The following is a 24602-nucleotide window of genomic DNA, read 5'->3' as shown; positions in this document are numbered from 1 at the left end:
TGACATTACCTTTAATATTTTCTTTTGATTCTGATCTTATTTTAACATATTATTTCTTTACTATCTCTTTTGTCCTAGTTTGTCTAGCTGAATAGCTGGACCTAACCTAATTTATCTTTAAGAAAATGCCAAGTCTTTGTTGATTTTTCTGTTTTTCTGGTTGAGTCTCACTCATTTCTGCTCTGACTTTTAGTTCTTTCCTCAATACCATCTTAAGTTTAATCCTGTTTCTAGCTCTGTTAGGTGTGACATAGATTTTTGTTGTTTCTGAGTCAAGATCAAATGTGCAATCCTCCTGACAGCCCCCCTCCCCCCGCCACATGCTAGGTTTATAGGCATGAGCCTTATCCCTAGCTTTAAATTTTTTGATCATTTTTTCTTCTGATCATACACAGATTTATCATAAGACTGATATTGCTATATTGCATATGTTTTATTCTGTTTCTGTTAAGATACACTTTTATTTCTTCTGTGATATATCAGTGATTTTTTGGGAGCACATTGTTGAATGTCTCATCTTTCTGAGTTTTGAAGGCTTTTCCATGGGAATCTGTTTATACAAGGAGATGATTTTTGAATGGGAGTCATTTCCTGATCTGTTGGCCTCATCATTCCTGAATAATAATTGCCTCGGATTTTTGTGGCTGTGATGAAACAACTGAGGCAGATCACAGTTTGAGAGCATGAGACACTGACATAGGCCGTGTCTGGTTGGGTCACACTGTGGTAGACAGCAGAGGGAGCACATGAGAGAACTAGCTAATGTAACTGCATACCAAGCCAGGACCAGAGAGAAGAAATCAATGGCTTATAAACCCATCAAGGGGCTGCTCCATAGAAAGACCCAAGGATTTCCTGCTGGACTCCACCTCTGAATGTTTCTGTCACCTCTCAGCAGTATACCTTGTCCCCCACTCCCCCAGGGAATAGTTACCATATTCAAGTTACAACACTAGGAGAATCCATATTTAAAGACTGCTTTTGTAGTAACTCAAAGGCGTATATTGCTTATTGTTGTGGTTATTTACTTGCTCCTTATTGGAGACTTTCTTTCCTTATTTTACTGATCTTCCTATCAGTGAAATGAGCTAATTTGAGCTAACCTCTATTGTGGGTCAGATTTCTAATCTGTGTTTCTTAGCTAGGGAGCAAGCGATACTGCCTGGAGCATTAGGAATATTATAAAACTGGAATGTAGTAGCCAAGTTCTCCCCCAGCTTCACAAATAGTTTAGAGAGGCATCCTGAGAAAATCATATTCTATATGCTCCATTAATTGTGTTTGAAGTACATCTTTCAAGCATTGTTTCAGGAAATGATTCAAGTTGGACATAAAAACATAATTCTCATTACGAAGTGCTAGTGGAACTTAAGGAGAACCAACTTATGCCCCCTGAAGACCAGCATGATTCTGAACTGGGCTTATTTACAAGACCAGAGCAAACACTGTCTCACTAATTAATGCCTTCAAGTCCTGCCAAATGATCTTGACTAGGAAAAGGAGAGGTATGAAAATCTTCATATTTCAATAGCAAAGTTTCTGCATGGTTATTGTCAGTGACTATCAGAAATACTAGAGGGAGTCGAGATCAGATCAATACAAAGAAGAGAGCAATGAGAAGAATAGGAACACCGAGGAGCCTGAGCAAACGGAAGTATAAGCAAGGTTTCTGAACACCAATGACACGAGTCTTCATAGGCTTCAGTGATCGGTCCCACTGGGTTAGGATGGCATTCCTGGCTCCTGACCACTTCCCTGGGCCTACCAACCGGAACTGGTAGGGGCTGCAAGGGCCAAAGAACACTTCTATGGCCAACCTGGGATCCTTGAGAAACAGCTGTAGGATATTGGGCTTTGCTCCAATAAAGGAGGCCAGTTCATCCATGTAGACAATGTAATCCGTCTGGATGGTCTCGCTGCTGCCAAACCTAGAGATGGAGAGGAGAGACTGCTGTGATACCCAGGCTTTGCAGAAGCAAGAAGAGGACAGCAACTCACGTCTTCCTATCAGGGCAGTCTTTATTCTCTCGTGTTATGGAGGGGACTATTTCATGCGTCATTTGGAAAGAAATCCCCCAACACTACAGAGCTGTGGAGAATGTCTTGTCCCTGTCAGCAAATGAATCATTGTCTCTTGCACAAGTGAAGTTATTCATTCACAGCACCTGAGCTAATTAGTGACAGACCAGGGACGGAGCCCAGTTTTCTAGGTTAATTCTCATACTGTTGAGTCATTTTCATTTAAAACATCTACTTAAAGTATCATCTACCTTGTGGAAGATTTCTGGGCTAGAGAACAGAGTTCTGCTTTGACATGTTACTTTGCCCAGTGACTTTGAGTTCATCACTTCTGCATGTCCTTTCTGGGATGTACTGCAGAAGACAGAGATAAAGGGGACAATACAATGAGGATCCTCAGTCTTATTGCTCACTCTGCACTTTGCCCTTAGTAGGACCCAATGTCATGGCAGACGAGATCTCCATAAATGAATCTTGGATGGAAGAACATGGCTCAGAGTTTTTACTCTGTTGACTTTGTGAAGAATCATTCAAGACAAAGTCAGTTTCAAAAACTGAAAAAAAAAACCCTGATTTTTCTATGCAAATCCTAGATCTATATTATAATAAATCTACAATAAAATCTACAATATAAAACTCTCACAATTTGAGTTTTCTCCCCATTTTCTCATCAATATCATCCATCATGTCTTTTACAGAAGGCAAAATGCAAGTTCCTGAAAAAGAAAGAGGGGCAAAATGACAGTTTAATGAATACAACCCAGGAGTACCCCAGTATTTTTCATTCTCAGTGAATTATGAGGCACATTACATTTTCAGGTTTAAAAGTGTTCATTATTTGTGTGCATGTGCCCATGCATTTATTCCATGGCACAGGGGTGGAGGTCACAGAACAACTTGCAGGAGCCACTTCTCTCTTTCTTCTAAGTTCCAGGAATCAAATCCAGGTCATCAAGCTTTTGAAGGAAGCGCTTTTAGCCACAGAGCCATCTTACTGACTGACTCCATTTTCATTCTGACATTTTATTGTTCAACAAAACAAAATCTTGAGCAAATGAATAATTGGTGATTATTTTCAGATTGATGAAGGATTCCTACTCTTCTTAGAACACTTGTCACAATAACAAAAATGTATTATGCCATTATCTTGGTATCTTGGTTCTTAAAGATACCAGATGGTGAATATTTGTTAAAGAGTTATATTCTAAACTTTAAATCATATTTTAAAGAATATTTTCTATAAATTATAGTCTAATGCAGATGAATTGCAATTATTTCTCAGGATTTTGTGTGTGTGCATAGGGAGTATGCGTGTGTACCTTTTTGCACATGTGGGTATGTGTGTTTTGTGTGTAAGGTCCCAGAATGGAGCCCAGGTTTGTCAGTCTTGGCATCAAGCACCCATGTCACCCGAGCCATCTCCCCAGTTCCCCTTTTTGTTTTACTTTTCCCTTTATTTTCTTTTCTTAGAGCCAAAGTTACAACTCTCATCCTCACAGAGAGCTAGTGGCCTTCCTTTAAGTCCAGTCCTCTTGAGCTGCTGCTGCTTCTCTGGAGTCACTGTGCCCTCTGAGGTCACCTCCAGTTTCTGTCTGAGAAGGTATAGGTGTCGGAGACTCAGAGAGGTCATTGCTGAGTAGGAACACACTGATATGGGTGGCAGCCTGATGCCCCAGGGTGCACAGCAGCATGTATACCCACTCTAAGCATTAACAAGTCAGCACAGTACTAGAAGAGGTAGCTGTGGCTCACTTTGCTAAAACTCCCTCATCGAGAAGTTTCATAACTTAAGGTTCAACTAAACTATGCTCAATGTACTTTGACATCTCTGTTTTGCTTTAATAATGGGTCCACTTATTCTTATGATCTGTGGGTGCCTACAACTATACCCCTTCATTCAGACGTTACTGTGATTCTGATCTTAGCTCGGCTACCAGAGGATGCTGGCTGCCTCCCTTGCCTTAACCTAATCAAGTCCATTGTTTCCTTTTCCTTTTGAAAATATGAATAATATGTACTTTCTATCTTAGAGATTAAACACCTTTCACATTTTGTACTTCCTGTCTCTAATCAATCACTGCTTGTCCTTAACTAACACACTGTAGAGAAGAACAGCCAGAAGACCTGCTGCCTTCCCACAGTGAGTGTTCTTCCTGGCTGTAGATATCTGAGGCTGGCTGGAGATTAGCCTGAAACTCTTTCCCAATCACCCTTTCAAGTAATGCAATTCTATTCAGTTTGAAATCACAATTTAATAACATCGTGTAGTTAGGACCAAGAACTCTTGGAGTTCTTGTCTACTGAATGATCTCAGGTAATTGTCAGCTCCCAGGAATCATAAGGAGCAAAAATCTCCTAATAATATCATACTATTGCATATGATAACCCAGTGACACATATTTCAAATTGGTTATAGAGTACAACATCAATGGAAATAGAGTTATAGATTCTCAAAGCTGGATAGGTCTCTTAATTAGGATTATTGATTGGATTCTGAAAAGTACTCTCATTAGCATCCATCGGTGAACTTTTTGGCCCACCTACCCTTTATTACTTGTGTAGCCCAGCGTGCCTGCAGGTCAGTTGTGGGGATGGCAGCACCTAGGGACTGGACAAGGCCAATCACTGCCATGGTTGGTTTCTCCAGTTGAGGAGGGAAGATGCCTTTGTACAAAGTGACCTCGTTATTTCTGCTTTTGATGATGGAGTCATCCAGGAAGGGGTAGGCATAACCATAGCCTGTTGCAAAGATGACACAGTCAATGGCCTCAAACACAGTCCCATCTTCAAATATAGCAGAGGTCTCTGTGAACTCCTTCACATTAGGCTTGATGGACACAGTGCCACATAGGATGCGGGCTGGGAGCTCATCATTGAACACCGGCTCTTTCCTGAGGGTTCTGCATAGATGGAAGAAACTGGTCATTGTAACAATAACATGTCCTGTTAGTCTCTGTGAAGGAAGGAAGAAAACAGTCAAAGAGTTTTCCCTAAGCTATGGAATGTCACTAATGCTTGAGAGGAATAAAAGTAATATGAGGTCATATAGGATATGAGAAAAGCGCTAGCAAAGCCTACGTCAAGAAAAGTTCTTGTATGGTCCCTGGGATCTGAAGTCTTTCATTGCTTCATATTATCTGTGAAATCAAGAAGATTCAGTCCTCTTAAATTCCCAGTGCCTCACCTTTCTCTTCTGGAATGACAATGTCATTTATCTTAGGTCACAGCGAGATCTGAATAACATGAGGAATTTGTAGTCTGTAGCACAGATAAAGTGCGTGCTCACAGTGCTAACTTCTATTCTTATTTTCCCAGTGGCCATGGTAAGATAGGCTTGGGTGGGTGGAAGGAAAACATGAGAAGGCTATACCTGGGCTTTCAGAGAGTGGTGAAATGTGAGCCCCATGAAATCATTGCGCAACTCAGGCAAAGAAGGTGCTCCTGGGAAAGTAGATAAGGCAAGGAGAAGGGAGAACAGTTTGAAGCACTGGCCCCTGGAGATCTAAAAGGAGATCCTTAGTTTTGATCAGTAAAATCTCCATGCATACAGATTATTCTGAAGTCGACAATGAACTTGAATAGCAAGGAAGGAAAGGGCTTTGTTATGTATGGCCAAGATAGATAGAAGAAGAAGCTACAGGAGGAGAAACTGAGACAGTGAGATTAGGTGGAATTCTGGTTGGGAAAGTGCTAGACTCAACTGCACTTCTTCCCTGCCACTTGTACTAAACTAGTTGCCATAAGCCACCAAGCACCCAAGCCTCACTGAGACTGCATTTGCCAAGGCTGTCAGAATAAAGCTGGTGGATCCAGTGGCCTATGCTCACTTACTTTACTGAGCTTGTCAGTAATTCTTGACTTAGTTGATTGTGCCTTTCCTCCTGAAACAGTCTTTAAAGATCATCACTTTTTCTTAGTTCCTTTCCTAACATGACTACTGTCTCTCCATGTTCCTTGCTGCTGCTTTCTTCCCCACCCGATTGCAGAACTCAGTCCTCAGTCTTCTTACCTTCCGCAACTACATTCATCCTTTAAGAGATGACATAAAATTTAACTTAGAGTTTGAACCTAATTCAAGGACCCTATTGAAAACTGTCTTTAGGGTATATTCCATCCCCCTTGCCTGCTTTGTATTCTCCTCAACACACGTCACAATACAGCTTTCTACTGAGCAGTTATTGCATGTTTATGGCTACTCAGAGTGTACGCTAGTAGAACAGGATTCTGCCTGTTCTAGACCCTGATGTAGCCACAAACACTTGGGACCTGACACAGTAAATACTTTATTTCTATTTGTTGAGTGAATGAATTTGTAAGAAGTTTGGGATCTGTATCCAAAGCTGAAGTTATTTCTTATGTGGTGGGCTTGAGGGAGTTGTAGAAAAAAATTAAGGAGGAAACTGGGAGTGCCGGACTTATGTAGAACTGGTTCAGTGAGAACATTCTTTGAAGGGTTTGAGAAAAGAGTATAGCACAGGAAAGCCATTTTGTTAGCCTCCACTTTGCCATTAAGTGGGAGGTCACAGAGTAAGTGGATAAAGAACAAAGGACCCGGAATCAGCAGGTGTGGGTTTATACTGAAGGCTACTTTTACTTCCAGGGTGTGGGAGTTTGGTAACATTAATTCTATTGTACTTCAGTTTTCTTCTCTGAAAAGCAGAACAAACAGAGCCCTCTTCGTAGTTGTGAGGGTACATGTCATATTATATGACAGAGCCTAAAAGAGAATAGGTAAGACTCTGGTAATATATGATGTGCTTAAAACATTTTTATTCCTGTTACTATGGGAGCTAATTGCTTCAGCATTACCTAACTTTCTAGATGTACAAATCTGGTAAGAAGGACGTGTGCAAATAGTTCCCAATATTTGCAGTTCTTTATCCTTTGATACCTGAGATGTGATTACCTCATGAATAATTTTCTATTTGTTTTGAGATTACAACACACATCAAGGGCCATTGACACTGAAATAAATGCTGGCTGGCACATCATGCTTTAGTCCACATTACCCATTTAAAGGCATCAAGCCATAGTTTTCGTGCTTGAATCTTGCGTTCATCTGCCTCATGTACCACCAATCAGAGATGGTTGTGGGTAAGTTGTTCTTGAGGAAAGTTTGAAATCGAGTGATCACCATCATGTCCCAAGGGTATCCATCATTCCAGACCCGGCTCATCACCCAAGATCCACTTCTGGAGCTGATGATGACCTTAAAAACACAAATGCTAAATGTAGTAAGTGTAGTATATATTGTAAGATGCCCTCTACATATCCCTATTGGGATGGGCTTGTTGCTCTTGGGTTTTTCTTGGCTTGTTGTGTTGTTGTTTTCTTTTGCCAGGAGGAAGTAGGAATGCCTCAGCTCTCAGTCCTCCTAAAGAGTTGTGTTGACTGAATGGGCTCCACTCAGGTCTTATTTCCTCTCTGGGTTTTCTGAATCCACTGATTGGCCCATGTTGGCCCAGACCCTTATTTCAGCTTGGTTCATAGACCTATCAAAGCTTGAGCATAAGGCAAAAGGAAGTTAGCTGTCCTTCCCAGGAGACACTGACTCCAAGAGCACTTTTGGATGAGCTTCTTCAGCTCTAATCTGTTTCTAAAAGTCAGCTATCCTGTGCTGCTGACAGGAACCAACTTATTTCAATCATGTCTTCCTTAACACAAGTGGCCATCAATGTGAATCCCAGTCATATTTCTCTCAGTGCTTATCCAACTACTGATATCTACAAAGAAGCAATTATTATCGCCAAGTAGACACTGGTGTAAAATAAGGCAAGCAAATTGTGATCAGGGCACCAAAGACACAAGTCCTGGCCCTCTTACCTTTAAAGATGTGACATAGGGAAGCTTGCTTTAACTTCATTAATCTTGTTTCCCTTCTTCTAAATCAGAAGGAAATAGCATCTACCACTTCAGATTTGCATGAGGGTCAATTCAGCATGATATGGCTCACATTACCTCATATATCATGTGATCAGTAAATATCTCTTCCTCTTCTGTTAGTTCCTAACACAGTCCAGGCCCATCTCCTTTGTGATGCCTTGAATTCTACAGTCTTTTAGACATTTAGTGGCAGAATCATCCATTTATCCTTCATTTCAGCCCTAGCTCTCATACTGTTGTCATGCATTCTGCTTAGCTATTGAGATTGTGTGTGTGTGTGTGTGTGTGGGGTGCTAGATTTTATGACCTTTTGAGAAGGAAGGCCATGTAGTTAATTTCTTTGCATGCCCCCCCTGGTTGTCAAGTGCAGAGTGTGGACCAGAGGCATAAGAATAGATTTTTTATGCCATTTTATCCTGACATGATCTTCACAAATCTTCACTGTACTATTGTGGAATACAACTAGAAATATGCTGGGGATGTCCAAGAGTCCTATGAGGGACCTATACTGGGGGTATATGACATAAAAAGGTAAAACATCTGGAAACAGGATTCCTACCTTTGGGCTTTTGGAAAAAAGCAATCTTTAATGATTTTTTTCCAAGTGAGATGGCACATGTTTAAAGTCACATCCTAAAAGGATCTTCATCATTCCCTCTCCATCTTCCTTTCAATTTTCATTTACATCCTTCTTTCCCAAACCCACTGAGATGCAGCCAAGAGGCCTTCTGCCAGTTTTTGAGGCACCAAGTTTCTTATTTCAAGACCCTCTGCCTGGAGACCTTTTATGGTACTGCACCTTTCTCAACTTCTGGTTCTCTGCTTGTCTGCCATCATCTCCAGGGGTCTTTCCCTCCATGTGTGAAGTAGGTAACCCTTACTATTCACACAAACCATGTGCTTTATTTTCTTGGCTAGCATTTTCCATAATGATAACGTACACATTAGAGCATTTACTTAATTAATATCGTGGAGTTTAAGAGTGAGGGTTATGCTTGTTTTGTTCAACATTCTTTCTCTACATACCCATGCCAGTGCCTGGAATGAGAAATAACCACAGAATGAATGCATGCATGGACGAGTAAATATACACAGCTCTCTGTCAACATTAACTGAATCAGGTTTTAACTCTTTAACAATCTCATCTCTAAATTGGTTCAGATTTTACCTGTTTTATCGATGAGGAGGCCAGAAACCCAGAAGTACTGAACAACGTATCTAGGCGTCTCAGTTATAGCTTTGACCTTGAGTCTACTCTAGTTTTAGAGGGATTGATCAGATCCACAGGAGGTATGAAATGTCTCAAGAAGCTTCTTGGGTGGGAAGCATCACTAGTGACCCCTATACGGCTGTTTCAAATCCCACTTGTGACTTAGGAAGCTAAGGTATATGAAATATCACTTGGTTTTCACATGCCATCCCACTCCAAAGCAGTTTTCAAAGGATAATAACAGTTTCTATTCCTTCAAGATTGTCTGTGGTGTGTGTGTTTGTGTGTCTGTGTGTGTGTGTGGGGATTGGTACCTGTTGAGCTATGTGGCTGAGTTCTGCAGCAATGTCACAGCCCGAGTTCCCCAGACCAATCACCAGTATTCGTTTTCCCCTCCATATCTCTGGTTCCTTGTAGTCCCTACTGTGGAAGCATTTGCCTTTAAAACGGTTCAGTCCTGAGTGAAAAGTGAGAAACATATGAACCAATTTGATTTCTATTAAAATAAAACAACTTTAGAGATCACACAATAAGAAAATTTAATAATCCTAACATATTAATTACATATAACAGAAATATATTTTAATTGGCCTGTTTGTAGTTTAGTTAAAAAGACATTACTGCAGTTTGGGGATGGCTTGAGTGTATCCCCCAGGGGTCCATGTGCTTCCAGCTTGGTCCCCAGTGTAGTAGCGACAACTAGGAAGTAAGTTAGTCATTGAGGACATCACCCTTGGAAAGGATGGTGGAGCAAGTTTAGCTACATGAGAGCAGTAACTTTTTCGTTTTAACAAGAGCAAGCCTGGCTGTTGAATCCCTCTAGCTGACCTTCTTACTTCGTAGCCCTTAGCTGCTGGACATGGCTAAGGGCTAATTTTTTTTTCCATCTCTTTACCATGCTTCGATGCAATAGGGGTCTGGATAAGGTGGGGAAGGGGGTGGGACTTGCTAGAATGATAGCAACATGCTGCTTACACTTTCCAGTTCCTGTAATTATGAGCCAAGTCTCTTTCATGTACAATGTCTTAATTGGCAGGCATTCTGTTACTTATGTTATAAAGCGGACTAAAATAGACATCACTAATATGTTTATTCTTGACAGATATGTAGGTGGCTTCCTCAATTTCAGCCTTACCTGGAAAGGAGTCTTTGGGTAGATGGGGATATACATGATGCCCAGAACAAATCATTACAGCATCAAAGACAGCTGTTTCTTTTTTACCATTCTTTTCAGTGGTAACTTCCCATTTGCCAGTAATTGAGAAATCAGGATATTTATTTATACTGGTTACAAATGTCTAAGGAATGCAGAGAGAAAGCCTTCTTTAATATGCTAATAGTGTATTGGTCTTAATAAAATATTTAATTAGTAAGGGACATCTTAAGGAATTCAAAAGTTCCTTAGAAGAAATGAAAACATTAAATTGTAAATATATGTATGTGTCAGTATTGCGTGTATGTGTGTGTTCTTTTTTGCCTTGTTTTTAAATATTTTTCATTGTTTATTGCAGATTATGGCTTTCTATGCCTTTTGCAAAAAGTCTACTAATACCCAGTTCTAAGGTTTTTGTTTTCATTTAATTCTTTTTGACACATGGATTATTTAGAAAATAGAGTTTAAAACCTATGTATATCTTGTATTTAATTTTGTTACTGATTTCTAAGTTGATGCCATTTTGATGTAAGAACTACATGTGATCGTGTTTTGCACATTTCTGACAGATTCATAACAGGAAAATAGCATTCACAAATCTACAAGTAGAGAAACCAAACTGTTAAAACTGTTGATTAAAGAAAGGGATCCTGGGGGTAAAGTGGGAATTGAGCAACAGCCATGGACGTCCTCATTGCTATGTCTGACACTGCTTTGCTGACAGAATCTTACCTCAAATTGTATGTATTTTACAAGGTTCTTTTCTTTGGCAAATGAAGTGATGTATTCTTGGAGCTTGCTGTTATGCATAAAGTTGGGGAAGTCATCAGGATAGGGAAAGTCTGGAAAACACATCATTTCTTTGGAAGAGTTGGTGAAGACTGATCGGTAAATACTAGCCCTGCCCTCTTCTGTATGTTCCTGTGAATAAAATTTTCAGATGGAAGAAAATTGGTAAATGACTATACAGTTCTTGTTCATATTTAGTTCTAAGTCATTATAGTAAGTTGAGTTGGCCTTTACCCACCAGTGAATCTGGTAAGATGACAAATATTAACTTCCCCTAAACAATTGATGCTGATCACAGACATTCACCAAGGCGACATAGAATATAGAAGTATATACTAAATGTATTATCTTTTCTAAGGCAAATAACTTCTTTGCTTCCTTTTTGAAGTATGCAATTAGAACTCTTATTTCTATAACATATGGTGATGGATAATCATAGTTCAACCCCACAGGATTTCACTGTGTCACCAACTCATGAGCATGAGCAACTAGTAGTCAATCTAATTCCTATTTTTTAAAAGATTTATTTATATATTATGTATACAATCTGCATGTATCACTGCAGACCAGAAGATCTCATTACAGATGATTGTGAGCAACCATGTGGTTGCTGGGAATTGAACTCAAGACCTCTGGAAGACCAGCTAATGTTCTTAAACACTCAGCTATCTCTCCAGTCCCAATTTGATTTCTAAAAAGAGTGATCGACCATTGGCACTATCTATAAGATTTGTAAATGTGAGCAATTTTAAATTCTTTTTTTTTATTTCTAATTTTTTTTTGGTTTTTCGAGACAGAGTTTCTCTGTGGCTTTGGAGGCTGTCCTGGAACTAGCTCTTGTAGACCAGGCTGGTCTCAAACTCACAGAGATCCATCTGTCTCTGCCTCCCTAGTGCTGGGATTAAAGGCGTGTGCCACCAATGCCCAGCAATTTTAAATTCTTATCTTTCAATATTAAATGTAAAATTTCTAATTCTTATTTTAAACCATGCACATTGAATGGTTTAAACCATGCCTGTCCACTGAGTATTTATGTATGTAATAGTTTTAACTTTTAGAAATATAGAAATGTTTGCATTGATAATATTTTTTGGAAATTTTTATTTGAATTAGAAACAAGATTGTTTTAAATGACAATCCCAGTTCCCTTCACCCTCCCGTCCTTCCTTACCACCCCCCCCCCCCACTAAAACCCTACCTATCACATATCCGTTCTGCTCCCCCTGGATGGTGAGGCCTTCCATAGGGTGTCATAGTGTCCTTTGGCATAGGGCCTAGGCCCATCTCTGTGTGTCTTGGCTCAGGGAGTATTCCTCTATGTGGAATGGGCTCCCAAAGTCCACTCCTATGCCAGGGATAAGTACTAACTACTACAGGAGGTCCTGTAGGTTTCTGAGGTTTCCTCACTGAAACCCATGTTCCTGGGGTCTGGATCAGTCCCATGCTGGTATCCCAGCTATCAGTCTGGGGAGCAAAAGTCCCCCGATGTTCAGGTCAGCTGTTTCTGTGGGTTTCACCAGCCTGGTCTGGATCCCTTCACTCTTCACTTGTCCTTCTCTGCATCTGGGTTTCAGTTCAGCTCAGTGAGCAGTTGTGGGTGTCTGCTGCTACTTCCACCAGCTGCTGGATGAGGGCTATCGGGTGGCATATAAGTCAGCCATCAATGTCATTATCAGGGGAGGGCATTTAATTTAAGGTAGCCTCTCCTCTGTTGCTTATATTGTTAGATGATGTCATCTTTGTAGATCTCCAGACATTTCCCTAGTGCCTGATTACTCTGTAAACCTAAAATGTCTCCCTCTATTATGGTATCTCCATTCTTGTTATCTTCTCCTGACTCAACCTTTCTGCTCCCTCATGTCCTCTGCTTCCCTCATCTTCTCCCCTTCTCATTCCCCTAGCTCCCTCCGCCCTCTTCTCGTACTCCCAATTTGTTCAGGGGATCTTGACCCTTTCCACTTCTCCAGGGGACCATGTGTGTCTCTCTTAGAGTCCTCCTTGTTTACTAGCTTCTCTGGCAGTGTGGATTGTAGGCTGGTAATCCTTTACTCTATGTCTAAAATCCACATATGAGTGAGTACATACCATGTTTCTCTTTTTGTGATTGGGTTACCTCACTCAGAATGGTTTCTTCTAGTTCCATCCATTTTCCTGCAAATTTCAAGATTCCATTGTTTTTTTTTCCACTGAGTAGTATTCCATTGTGCAAATGTACCACATTTTCTCTATCCATTCTTCAGTTGAGGGGCATCTAGGCTGCTTCCAGTTTCTGGCTTTTACAAATAGTGCTGCTATGAACATCGTTGAACAGATGTCATTTGTTGTAGGAATGTGCTTCTTTTGGGTATATGGCTAAGAGTGGAATTGCTGGATCTTGTGGTAGACTGATTCCCATTTTTTTGAGGTGTCGCCATTCTGATTTCCAAAGTGGCTGTACAAGTTGGCACTCCCACCAGTAGTGGAGAAGTGTTCCCCTTTCTCCACATCCTCTCCAACATTCTGACAGGAGTAATCTCAGAGTTGTTTGGATTTGCATTTCCCTGATGGCTAAGGATGTTGAACCCTTTCTTATGTGTCTTTCAGCCATTTTAGATTCCTCTTTTGAGAATTGTCTTTTTAGTTCTGTACCCCACTTTTTAATTGGATTGTTTGGTGTTTTGGAGACTAGCTTCTTGAGTTCTTTGTATATTTTGGAGATTAGCCCTCTGTCAGATGTGGGGTTGGTGAATAACTTTTCCCAGTCTGTGGGCTGCCATTTTGTCTTGCTGACTGTGTCCTTTGCCTTACAGAAGCTTCTCAGTTTCAGGAGGTCCCATTTATCAATTGCTGATCTCAGTGTCTGTGCTACTGGTGTAATTTCAGGATGCGGTCTCCTGTACCAATTAATTCAAGGGTATTTCCCACTTGGTCTTCTAATAGGTTCAGTGTGGCTGGATTTATGTTGAGGTCTTTGATCCATTTTTATTTTACATTCTGGTCACAGTTACCCCTCCTCCATTCTTCCCCACTGCCCCCAGTCCCCACTCAACATGATCCTCTTCTGTTTTTGTTCAGAAAGGGCAGGCCTCTCATGGATGTCAACAAAACATGGCATATCAAGTAAGTAAGATTAAGCACCTCCCCTTGTATGAAGGCTGGGCAAGGCAATCCAGTATGAGGAGTAGGTTCCTAAAAGTTAGCCAAAACATTAGGGACAACTCCAAATCCCATTGCTAAGACTCCCACAAGTAGAACAAGTTACTCAACTGTCACATAATTTAGAGGGCTTAGGTAGCTCCCATACAGGATCCATCGTTGTTGGTTCAGACTGTGTGAGCTCATATGAGCCAGGTTAGTTGTTTCTGTGGGCTTTCTTGTGATGACCTTAACCCCTTTGGGTCCCATAACCCTTCCTTTCTCTCTTTAGCAGGATTCTCCATATTAGTGGAGAAGTAACAGAATTGTGCTAAGAATTGTAGTGGCGGTACTAAGAGATGATGAAAGAAGGGAGTGCTGAAGCAAAAGGCTTAGCAAAGAGAAGATCAGGATGCTGTGATCTGGTTATCATCTGTTGCCATACACTGGCACGCATGCACACACACACACACACACACACACACACACAGACACACAACCCACCACCTCCACCACCAACAACAATATAACACCCCCCCAAAACAAGCAGCCAAACAAACAAACAAAATCTCACTTCAACTCAAAATTAGATTCAACTACTGTAGAATTTGTTTTAGATGGACTGTATCTTCAAATGTCTTTCAAGTTACAGTATAGAATAAAACTGGTAGGGGGTAATAACAAAAAAAGTAGTTCTTATGCAAGATAACACCTTAGGATGTGTTTGTTGTAGCTGGTGTCTCAATGCACGTGTGGGGTGAATTTTATAGACTAAATAAAAAAACATATGTGCTTGTTTATGGGAAGGGTGTACCTGTGTGTCCATGTGCGCATGTGTCCCCCATCGTGTGTGTGTGTGTGTGTGTGTGTGTGTGTGTGTGTGTGTGTGTGTGTGTGTGTGTGTAGGTCAGCCTCAGGTGCGTGTTCCTTAAGAGCCATCCTCTCACTGATAAGGCTAGGTTGGCTAGTAAGGAGGCTCCAGGAACCATGCCTCCTCTTCTCAGTGTTGGGATTACAAACTTGGCTTCTGAGGTTTGAACTCAGATGCTCATACTCTGAACGTAAGCACTTTACTGACTGAGCTAGATCCTCAACCTAAGGCATTGCACTAAAAGAAAGAATACTGTAAAGTCCACGATAAAAGAGCCAAAACTTTACTTGGGTCTCTGAAACCACCAAGGTATGTTGTGCATGCTCTTTTGGTTAGATGAATTATCTGTCTTTCTCAGCAGCTACTTAAACAATAGATCAGTAAGCTGTCTGGATTTGACCTTTGGTTTTGTGATGGAAGATTAAACTACAGATCTCTATGGATGGCTGTGAGTTTGTAGAGAACCATGTAGACCACTAGCAAGTTCTTATTAGGTGTCATGTAACTCAAAACTGATGGGTGCCCAGATTATGACCTTTTAGTAAACACTGGAATATTATGTCATGCCAATCACTATCACTAGTGTAACTGAAATTTTTTTTTTTTTTTACTGCCAAGGGACATATTGGCTGTTGTGTTTATTTCAAAAAAGAACGTGACCTTGAAACGGGACTCAAGTTTCTGTTGTTCTTGTGACTCATACGCTTGAGTAGTCTGTATGAGATTTTGGGGGAGGTGAAGAGATTTGTAGCTTCTAGTGAGTTTAGGAAGCTTGATAGAAATGATATTGTAAGGAAAGAGGAAAAATAAGGACTAGATTAATTCACATAGAGTCTCTCAACTTGAAAATACAAAATCTGAAGTGTTTTGAGCATCAAAATGGCAGCACAAATAGAAAAATCCAGCTGCAGGTGGGACATCCATATCCTCTTCTCCAAGGCTCAGGAAACATTGTAGAAGAAAGGGTAGAAAGACTATAAGAGCCAGAGGATGGAGAGGGTGTTGTGAAGAGATGTCCTCTGGACATGACATGGCTGTTGCACACATGAACTCATAGCAGGTGTGGTTGCCTCCTACTCAACATCAAGCTAGTTAAAAATTCAAACCCGGATTGGGGAGGGGGCTTCTGCAGTCCCATTCCAGGGTGAGGAACTATTGGCAGCTAATGGCTGCTGGAGGGAGGAAGAATTCTTTTCTTCCTTCGTTCCTTCCCTTTCTTTTTTTCAATACATCTCAACCTCAGTTTCCCCTCTGTCCACTCCTCCCAGCACTCCCCCTCCCCCCCACCTCCCCTTTCTCTCAAATCCACTCCTCCTCTGTTTCCTTTAGAAAAGAACAGGCCTTCCAGGGATATCAGCTGAGCATGACAAACAAGATATAATAAGTCTAGTCACAAATCCTCATATCGAGGCTAGGCGAAGCAACCCAGTAGTAGGAAAGGGGTCCCAAGAGGAGATGAAAGGGTAGGTGATACCCCCATTCCCTCTGTTAGGAGCCCCACAGAAATACCAAGCTAACAACCATAGCATATATGCAGAGGACCTAGTGCAGACACATGCAGGCTAGAATTGCTTTTCTTATGACATTTGGCTACTGGTAGATTACCCAAGCCCCAGTGGGTGATCCACACCCGTGAGAAGATAGGCAGCACTAAGCACTAACTGAACTCAGGGAATCACACACACACACACACATAGACATAGACACAGACACACACACACACACACACACACACACACACACACACACACACACAGCATGAGATTGAGAGGGCAATGTGTCTGGGAATGGGGAAAGGGGAATTGAAGTGAGAAACTGGGGGTGGGTATGGGGTGCATATGATCAAGATACTAAATACATGTATGAAAATTTGAAATCATAAATAAAATATTAATAAAAATAGTTGTGTGTAGAAAAAGAGCCCATATTAAACTTCTTGTAAATCAATGCAATTTACTCACTAATTGTTGGGGGAGGGCTGCTGGGAAATGGAAATTTGAGCTAAAACTGTGGCCTGGCCAGAGTGGCTCATTTACTCTGTGGGTAAGCAGTGAAGGGGCGGTGCCAAATGTATCTGCCTTTATGGACTTGCCTCTCCTATATCCGTTTGCAAGATCATAGTCAAAATGCAACATGTTTTCCTCTTCTATCTGCTGTCTCCCTTTGTTTCCTGCACGGGATGGTATATGTTGCAGCATTTCGAGGCAGCTCAGGTAATCCAGGAAAATCTCTCCATCTCCAGATGTTAACTTCATTTTAGCCTCAAATGTTTGTTCTTTGATAGCTAGTTCTAGATTGTAAGAATTAGGGAGTGATTTAATGAGTGCATAAATGTGTATCTTCTGACAGTGACAAAGCCTCAAAAGTACTTTACAGTGCGCCCCTCACGGCCCTTCGCAGTGCGCCCCTCACGGCCCTTCGCAGCCGTCTCATTAGCTTTGGGTTTTGTAAGAACAAGTTCCACACCCGAGTCTTCTAAATTGCTTTGTTTTTTTTTTTTTTTTTAAATCCCCTTCCCCCTTCCCTGCCCTATGCCCTGCTCTATCCCCTGCCTTCCTCTTTGCTCCTTTTCTTTCCCCTCTCCTCTCCTTCCCTCCAGTTCCCTCTCCTCTCCTCTCCTCCCCTCTCCTCTCCCCTCCTCTCCTGTCCTCTCCTCCCATTCTGCCCTCTCCTCTCACCTCCCTGCCCACTTCCCTCCTCTCACCTCCCCTCCTCTTGACCCCATGTATCCTAGGCTGGCCTGGAACTTGCTGTGTATCTGAGAATGGTCTTAAACTTTCAGATCTTCTTGCTTCTATCTCCTCAGTGCTGAGATTAGAGGTGTGAGCCACTATGCCCGGTTTTGTGGTGCTAGGAATTCAACCTAAGGCTTCTGAATGCAGTCTGAATTGTACTAATTTGTAAATGTCATCAACTGACCCACATTCCCAGCTTCTGATTTTGAGATTATTATTGCTATTATTTAGTATGAAATTTTGCTTTCATCATTAGTAAATGGTAAGCTTAGATAAATACTAAAGAAGTGTTTTAAAATAAATTCCTTTAAAAACAAATAACGTTACAGAGACGAGGTAGGTTATATTAAGTAACGTATTTCACAACAATTAATGGACAAAGAAAGAAAGCAAAGAGGGGAATATGAGAGGGCTTGGATGGAGGAAAGGGGGAAATTATGTAATTATATTATAATTTCAAAAATAAAATAAATTAAAACAAACAAAACAGCTGCCAAGACTTGTTAATACATACACAATGTAGAAAAAATAAATGTTTGTACCAGTAAAGCAAAATGTGTTGGAGGAAACAGGAATGGAGAGATTTTGCGTGTGGTTTGTTATTAATTTAAAGTAGATGGAACTACTTTTTGTATATGTTAATAAATTAGAAGTGATTTGTATTCTAAAAATAACCATCTTAATTGTTTATAGTCATTGTAAATGGGTGGCATTGTCCTGCATAAAGGCAGGTACCTCCATAGAGCACAGTGCCCTCCCACAATCCAACAATACTACTTTAATTGTAGTACCTGTAGACAATCATATAACAATTGTATACATGTAGGGATGGAATAGTGCTTAAACCTGAGTATTTAGAAACTGTATCTTTTACAGCATTAAAAATTACCCTTCCTGGGGAGTAGAGGGTGGATGGGGTGGGGAAGCAGGTGGGGGTTGGGGGGAGGGGAGGGAGAGGGAGAATGAATTGACAAGCTTGTTCCTAATTTGGACTAATAAAAAATTAATTAAATAAAAAAGAACCTATAGAATAAGTCAAAGAACATGGAGAATTAAAAAAATGCTAACAGAATAATTTTGCATATTTTGAGGAACAATATGATGTTTCAATGCATAGTACAATACATATTGATCAAATTAAGGAATGGGTTTTCTATCTCTTGTCATCACGTTGTGTTTGGAGTGCTGGGGTAACTCTCTGATACTTATTCAAAACTGCATAATTGGTTGCCATAAACTATAATATAGGGCATACTACTTCAACCTACTTGTGTTTGGGAGCTTGCTATGCAAGCTCCCAGTGTCCTTCCTATCTCTTACTTTCCCCAGCCTTTGGTAATCACTTCTACACATTCAGTTACCTAAGAACAATTATTTTTAACACAATGACTTCCATTTTCATTTGTTTTACTAAAAATAATGGGATATTATTCTTTTTTAAGCTTTAGTACTATTCCATTCAGACTATGTGCCACAATTACTTCATCTATTCACCTATCATGTCCTGTGCTGCTGGGGCCATATCCACTTTCTTCTTTGCCTGTATTAATGTCTTGAAGTGCTTCCCCTATTTTCTTCTAATAATTTTGTAGTTCTGCATCTTATAGTTAGGCCTTCAATCCATTTTTGCTTTATTTTTATGTGTTTGAGAGGTATAGGGGTCAAGTTTAAATTTTCTGTTTGTGAATATCCTGTTTTTCCAGTACCATTTATCAAAGAGGTTATCTTTTTTTCTATTAAGATTAAAGAGAATCATAAAAAGAATCTGATTCACAATTGGTAGGAAATTCCAAAGGAGCTGGGCCTAGTAGTGTACATTTCTAATCCCAGCATTTGGGAGGCAGAGGCTTGCAGATCTCTGTCAGTTTGAGTCCAGTCTTATCTACATAGCCAGGGCCAGGGCTATGTAGAGAGACCCTATTTCAAACAAACAAACAAACAAACAAACAAAAAAACAGTGACAACAACAACCCCCCTCGAAAAGAAAAAGAAAAGAAGAAAACTACAAAAGAATCAGTTTAACCAAGAAGTGAAAGACTTTTCAATGAAAATTGTAAGGAAAACCTCACCAAGTGAGTTTGTTCACACAGGGAAAGAATTGATGCTGCTATGTTTATTCTACCCTAGTTATTTATGGATTCAATGCATATTATTATTCAATCCATCAACATATCAATGATATTCTTCATAAAAGTAGTGAAAAATGTCCTGAAATTTCTCTGGAAATACAGAAAACTCCAAATAGACACAGTAGACTTGAACCAAACCAAGCAAAGTACTAAAGAAACAAACAAAACCAAAGCTGGAAGTAATCATATTACCCAACACCGAAATATACTTCAAAGCTGCAAAAACCAAATATCACAGTAGTGGCATAAAAATAGACACATAGGCCAGTTGAACAGAACACAGAGCCTAGAAATAACCTAGTACATTTGTAGCCAAATGATTCTTGACCAAATTCTGAGAGATTGAAATTTGTGGTCTACATTACTAACATGACCTTTTGTAACCTCACATTTAAAACATTTATTTATTTTTGTGTGACAAATGTACACATGTCCGAGACATTCTGGGGCCAGAAGTTGACACGTTCCACCTTCTTTTTTGAGGCCTGGTCTCCTACTGAACATGAGCTTGCTGATTTGGCTAGACTGGCTGTCCAGTTGCCATAGGTATCAGCGTGGCTTTGCTTCACTACATAGGATCATAGGTGTGCACCCCTGCACCTGACTTTGATGTGTTTTCTGGGGATCCAGACTCAGACCCTCATGCTTTTTGAGTCTAAGCACTGTATTTGCTGAGCCATCTCCAGACCTACATGGTGGCTTTTAAACAAGGGAGACATGTGTCTGTATTATATAAACTCACCTAGGATTTGACTATGGATATTTATCTCCAAGTGACTCCTACTTGTGATTTATCAGATGTGAATTCTGTACATAAACAAACTTTCTAAGACAACTGGCTTTCTGCTAAGTTGCGAAGTTATTTCTGACAGGCTTCCACTGTTGCATTTTTGTAGGATCCAATCCCGCTAGGAATCACAACTAGAACCTAGGTAGTCCTGGAGCCTCCTCCTCCACTTCCCTGACTGTTTCTCAGATACCCCACTTACTGAGAATTTCCACAGGCCCCCAATGTCATCACTCCTCTCAAAGCAGGTGGGCTCCAGCCCCTCCTCCAGACAGCTCCTGATGGAGGCCAGGCCACTGACGCCAGCTCCAACGATGGCCACTCTCTTCTTCATGGGTGCCTGTGAACAGGTGCAGAGATCATTTCCAGCAGCATTTCTGAGGCCTTGCTTTGGTGTTTACTTCTGGTTTAATGAAAAATTTTGCCTCAGCGGGCATGAAAATATTTCCTAAGTATTTGAGAACTCCTGTTAGTTATACAAGCATTTCTGATTCTTGGAAAAACAAAGCACCACCATCATCACCACCACCAACAACAAAAACAAAACAAAACAAACAAACAGAAAAAAAAAACAAAGACAACTGGACAAAGTCTTTGGGAACTTTGAGATTTGTGATCTGAATTGCTAACATTACCTTTGGTAACCTCAAATTTAAAAAGTTTATTTATTGACCAGCCTGGTCTACAAGAGCTAGTTCCAGGACAGGCTCCAAAGCCTGCCTTGAAAAACAAAACAAAAAATTATTTATTTTGTGTGTGGGGGGGCATGTCCACACATGTGCACAAGCATGTGAAGGCAAAATGTATTAATCATTTTGTTTCAGTCAGCTCCCCAAATTCAGAGATTCACAACTGAGCTACATAAACACCCATACCACACATTCACAGCCATGTTATAAACACACACAGCTCCACACAAATGTTTATATGTGAATACAGCAAACTAAGATCTGTGCTTAGATGTATGATGGCCTCTCTGTGGGAGAGGGTTGGTTTCATGACCATCTGCATATGCTCAGGTTTTTTCTATAAATGGCCTGGGACTTTGGTCTAACCTATGGAGTCCTCCTGCATCCTTCAATTCATCTCTGGATTACTTGTAATTTATAATATTACCAATTTGTTGGAACTACAGTCTTGACATATCTCTTAAGGAATAATATCAAGAAGGGGGGGGAAGGCCAGCACATATTTAATACAGATGCAACCCTCATAGACCTAACTACATCAATGGTTCATGGGTACTTGAATCTTTATATATGAAACACACATGTACAAACATACACTCACACACATATATACTTTCAATACATGCATGCATACACATATATACATGTGACATACATGTATGCCTATGTCTATTTAACTTGACACAAGACAGGGAACATCTATATGTAAATATGTCAGATAGTCTTTTTCCTTCCTTAACAAAAGTCAAGTCATTGCCTTAAACCAACATCTTCCCATTATTAGCCATTCTCAACTCAATTCTCTGCCAAGAAAATTATGTTTCCTAGTCTTTTCCTATCCTTAGCTTCTACCACTACTTCTCTATTTTTCTTTTTAGGTAAAATTCCATAGCTCTACAAACAAAAAATATTTAGATGGTGAGAGTCATGTTCTAGGATACCCAGGAAAAATGAAAACCAGACAACTTCCTGAATGGCATGCCAAGTTCACTCTAGCCATAGTGAATGCAGACCCACCCAACTCCATTCCCCTACCTGACCCTCCCCCACACTCCCTTTTCATTCACCTATGAGAATCCTCTACCTTTGCAATAGCTTTCTTTCTCTACCTTTTCCTTGTCTTCCTTTCTTCTGTGTGTTTAAGCCCTGAGTCTCCTGTGGAGTCTGAAACAAAAAATGCTGGGCACCTGATGTTAAGGGGGGTGAGGACAGTGTTATTGGACATAGGGAGGAGTTTCTCTTAAAGGGATAATCCTTGATCCTGTAGCAAGTGAGTGAGCACACACACCCCTTCCTGTGATGTGCAGGTCTCCGGGGCCACCTTTCTGGTCACTCAGACCTGCTTTCCTGTTAGCAGAGTTAGCAACCTCCAGTTTCACCTTTAGGTCACTCTGTAAGTAAGGCTTTTCCCTATTAAATACCCTTATATTTCTACCTGACTCCGTATTGGTAATTTCCCACTATATAGGTCCTTTCCTGGGGGTTGGCAGTTTCTCCAAGTCACTATGCTTCTCTATTCCATCTCCTTATATGTAATCCCAAAGTTTACCTAATTTTCCTTATTTGTAGGTCTTTCAATGGTAGCCTTCCAAACTCTACAGAATATTAATCACAATTGAAGATAGACCAGCAGCAAAGATAGCTTTTCCATCATGTGAAAAAAAAAATCCTTGGCTTGCTAGTCACAGATAAAGCAAGTAGGTCAGACCTGGTCATGGGCTTTAGCAAAATCCTATTATTCATGACTCTTGCTGAGGGTGTTGTGTGTCTTCTGTGAGACCTTCCTTGGGAGCTTTAAATTTCAAGCTTGCAACTGTATTTTAAAGGAACTCCACAGGGGAGAGTTTGTGAGTGAATGTGCCTCTTGCCATTGCAATTTACTCTCCTAATGGACCTCTGGCGGGATGAGTTATCCAGCGCACTCCATCTGCTCAGAGGGCAAGAGGCTTCCAGGGAGGCAGAGACCTGACGGGAGACTGTACCCATTCTTCAAGACCATTGCTGAGCTGTCATCTCCACCTGTCAACATCTCTGCCTACTTGCAGACATAGGTCTCAGCGTCTGAAATTGCCTGCCACTCAGTCAAAGTGCAATAGAGACAGATGGTCAGAGCCATGGGAGAGTGTTCTCCATAAGGAGCCAAGAAGTCAACAGAGTCAAGCTCAACTCTTCAGATAGTAGTGAAGAAAAAGCTAGCACTTAAAGTCATTTATGAAACTTTGTTAGGTACCTAACTTCAACTGGAGCCTTTTTAAAAAGTAATTTTACAAGCTTTGTTTTCTAGCAGTCTAATGCATACATCTTTAATTGTCTTTTTTATTCAGATATTTGTATTCCTGCAAAATTGAGACGAAGTTTGTTGATTATGTGTTTTCCAAAAGAGCCATCCAGTGTGAGGATGGTCACAAAATGCTTCATAATCTAGAATAGGAGGAAAGAACTGTACTTCAAACAGTGAACTTGTACAATGACTGGCATGGGTAGAAAAACAGACAGGCAGTGTTGGGTCATGTTCAAAAAGTAGCTGGATGCAGAATAATGGCCATTTGTTAACATCCTTATTTTAAAAGAAAACAATGCTTCCAAAAGGAAATGAACTGGGTAGGGATACACACGTATTATTTCAGTTGAATTGGATTGTCAGAATGTATTTAAATTACTTGTCTGAATTGCACAATGCACTGTGCTTGTGACTTTGACATGCTAGTTCTGTCACATCATTCTGCTTGTTTCTCCTACCAAGTGCTGCCAAGTGCTGTGCTGTACAGATGATGGTGACACGGGCTCTTTCTCTAAGACAAATTGGCTTATGTTCATACAACAGCATGTGAAGCTAACGCTCTAAAGGGAATGCAGCAAGGGCTTGTCTCTTGGATTCTTCTGAAAATCATGAGAGCTACTGACACTAGGGCCCACACTATTGGACTAGAAACATGGTCTAGTCGCCCTTGTTGATAGGGAAAGATGGTCCTATCTCCGGTCCTGTCAATCTCTCTATACCTCCTAAGAGAGAAGTACAGACTCATTTTTCTTCAAACTTTATGAGATATAACAAGTTAGAGTTGCACATTTTTAAAATGTATTGGTACATGCACACATGCAAGCATGTGTGTGTGTGCATGCACATGTGTGTGTGTGCATGCACATGTGTGCGTGTGCGTGTGCGTGTGCGTGTGCGTGTGCGTGTGTGTGTGTGTGTGTGTGTGTGTGTGTGCGCGCGCGC

General features: G+C 40.7%; 1 protein-coding gene across 1 annotated transcript; it reads right to left on the bottom strand.

Annotated features, from left to right (window-relative positions):
• Positions 1-1588: 1588 nt before the first annotated feature.
• Positions 1589-21024, bottom strand: LOC100751580 (dimethylaniline monooxygenase [N-oxide-forming] 3). The gene is made up of 8 exons (XM_035445689.1): positions 20893-21024; positions 10998-11186; positions 10248-10410; positions 9427-9569; positions 7029-7228; positions 4564-4919; positions 2663-2735; positions 1589-1928 (listed from the first exon to the last, which is right to left on the bottom strand). Exons 1-8 carry the CDS (start codon positions 21022-21024, stop codon positions 1589-1591), a joined length of 1596 nt encoding a protein of 531 aa, XP_035301580.1.
• Positions 21025-24602: the final 3578 nt, after the last annotated feature.

This window comes from Cricetulus griseus, chromosome 5 (genome assembly GCF_003668045.3).
Source record: "Cricetulus griseus strain 17A/GY chromosome 5, alternate assembly CriGri-PICRH-1.0, whole genome shotgun sequence".
Classification (NCBI taxonomy): domain Eukaryota; kingdom Metazoa; phylum Chordata; class Mammalia; order Rodentia; family Cricetidae; genus Cricetulus; species Cricetulus griseus.
This window is presented reverse-complemented; position numbering and strand designations above follow the sequence as displayed.

Bases quoted from the DNA above. Each gene is read 5' to 3' on its own strand.
- LOC100751580 (XM_035445689.1), bottom strand. From the start codon at position 21,024: ATGAAGAAGAGAGTGGCCATCGTTGGAGCTGGCGTCAGTGGCCTGGCC. The intron at 11,187-20,892 runs GTAAGTGGGGTA...TTTTATTCACAG, and splicing joins GGGGCCTGTGGAAATTCTCA to GAACATACAGAAGAGGGCAG. The intron at 10,411-10,997 runs GTAAGATTCTGT...TGCATTCCTTAG, and splicing joins TAAAATACATACAATTTGAG to ACATTTGTAACCAGTATAAA.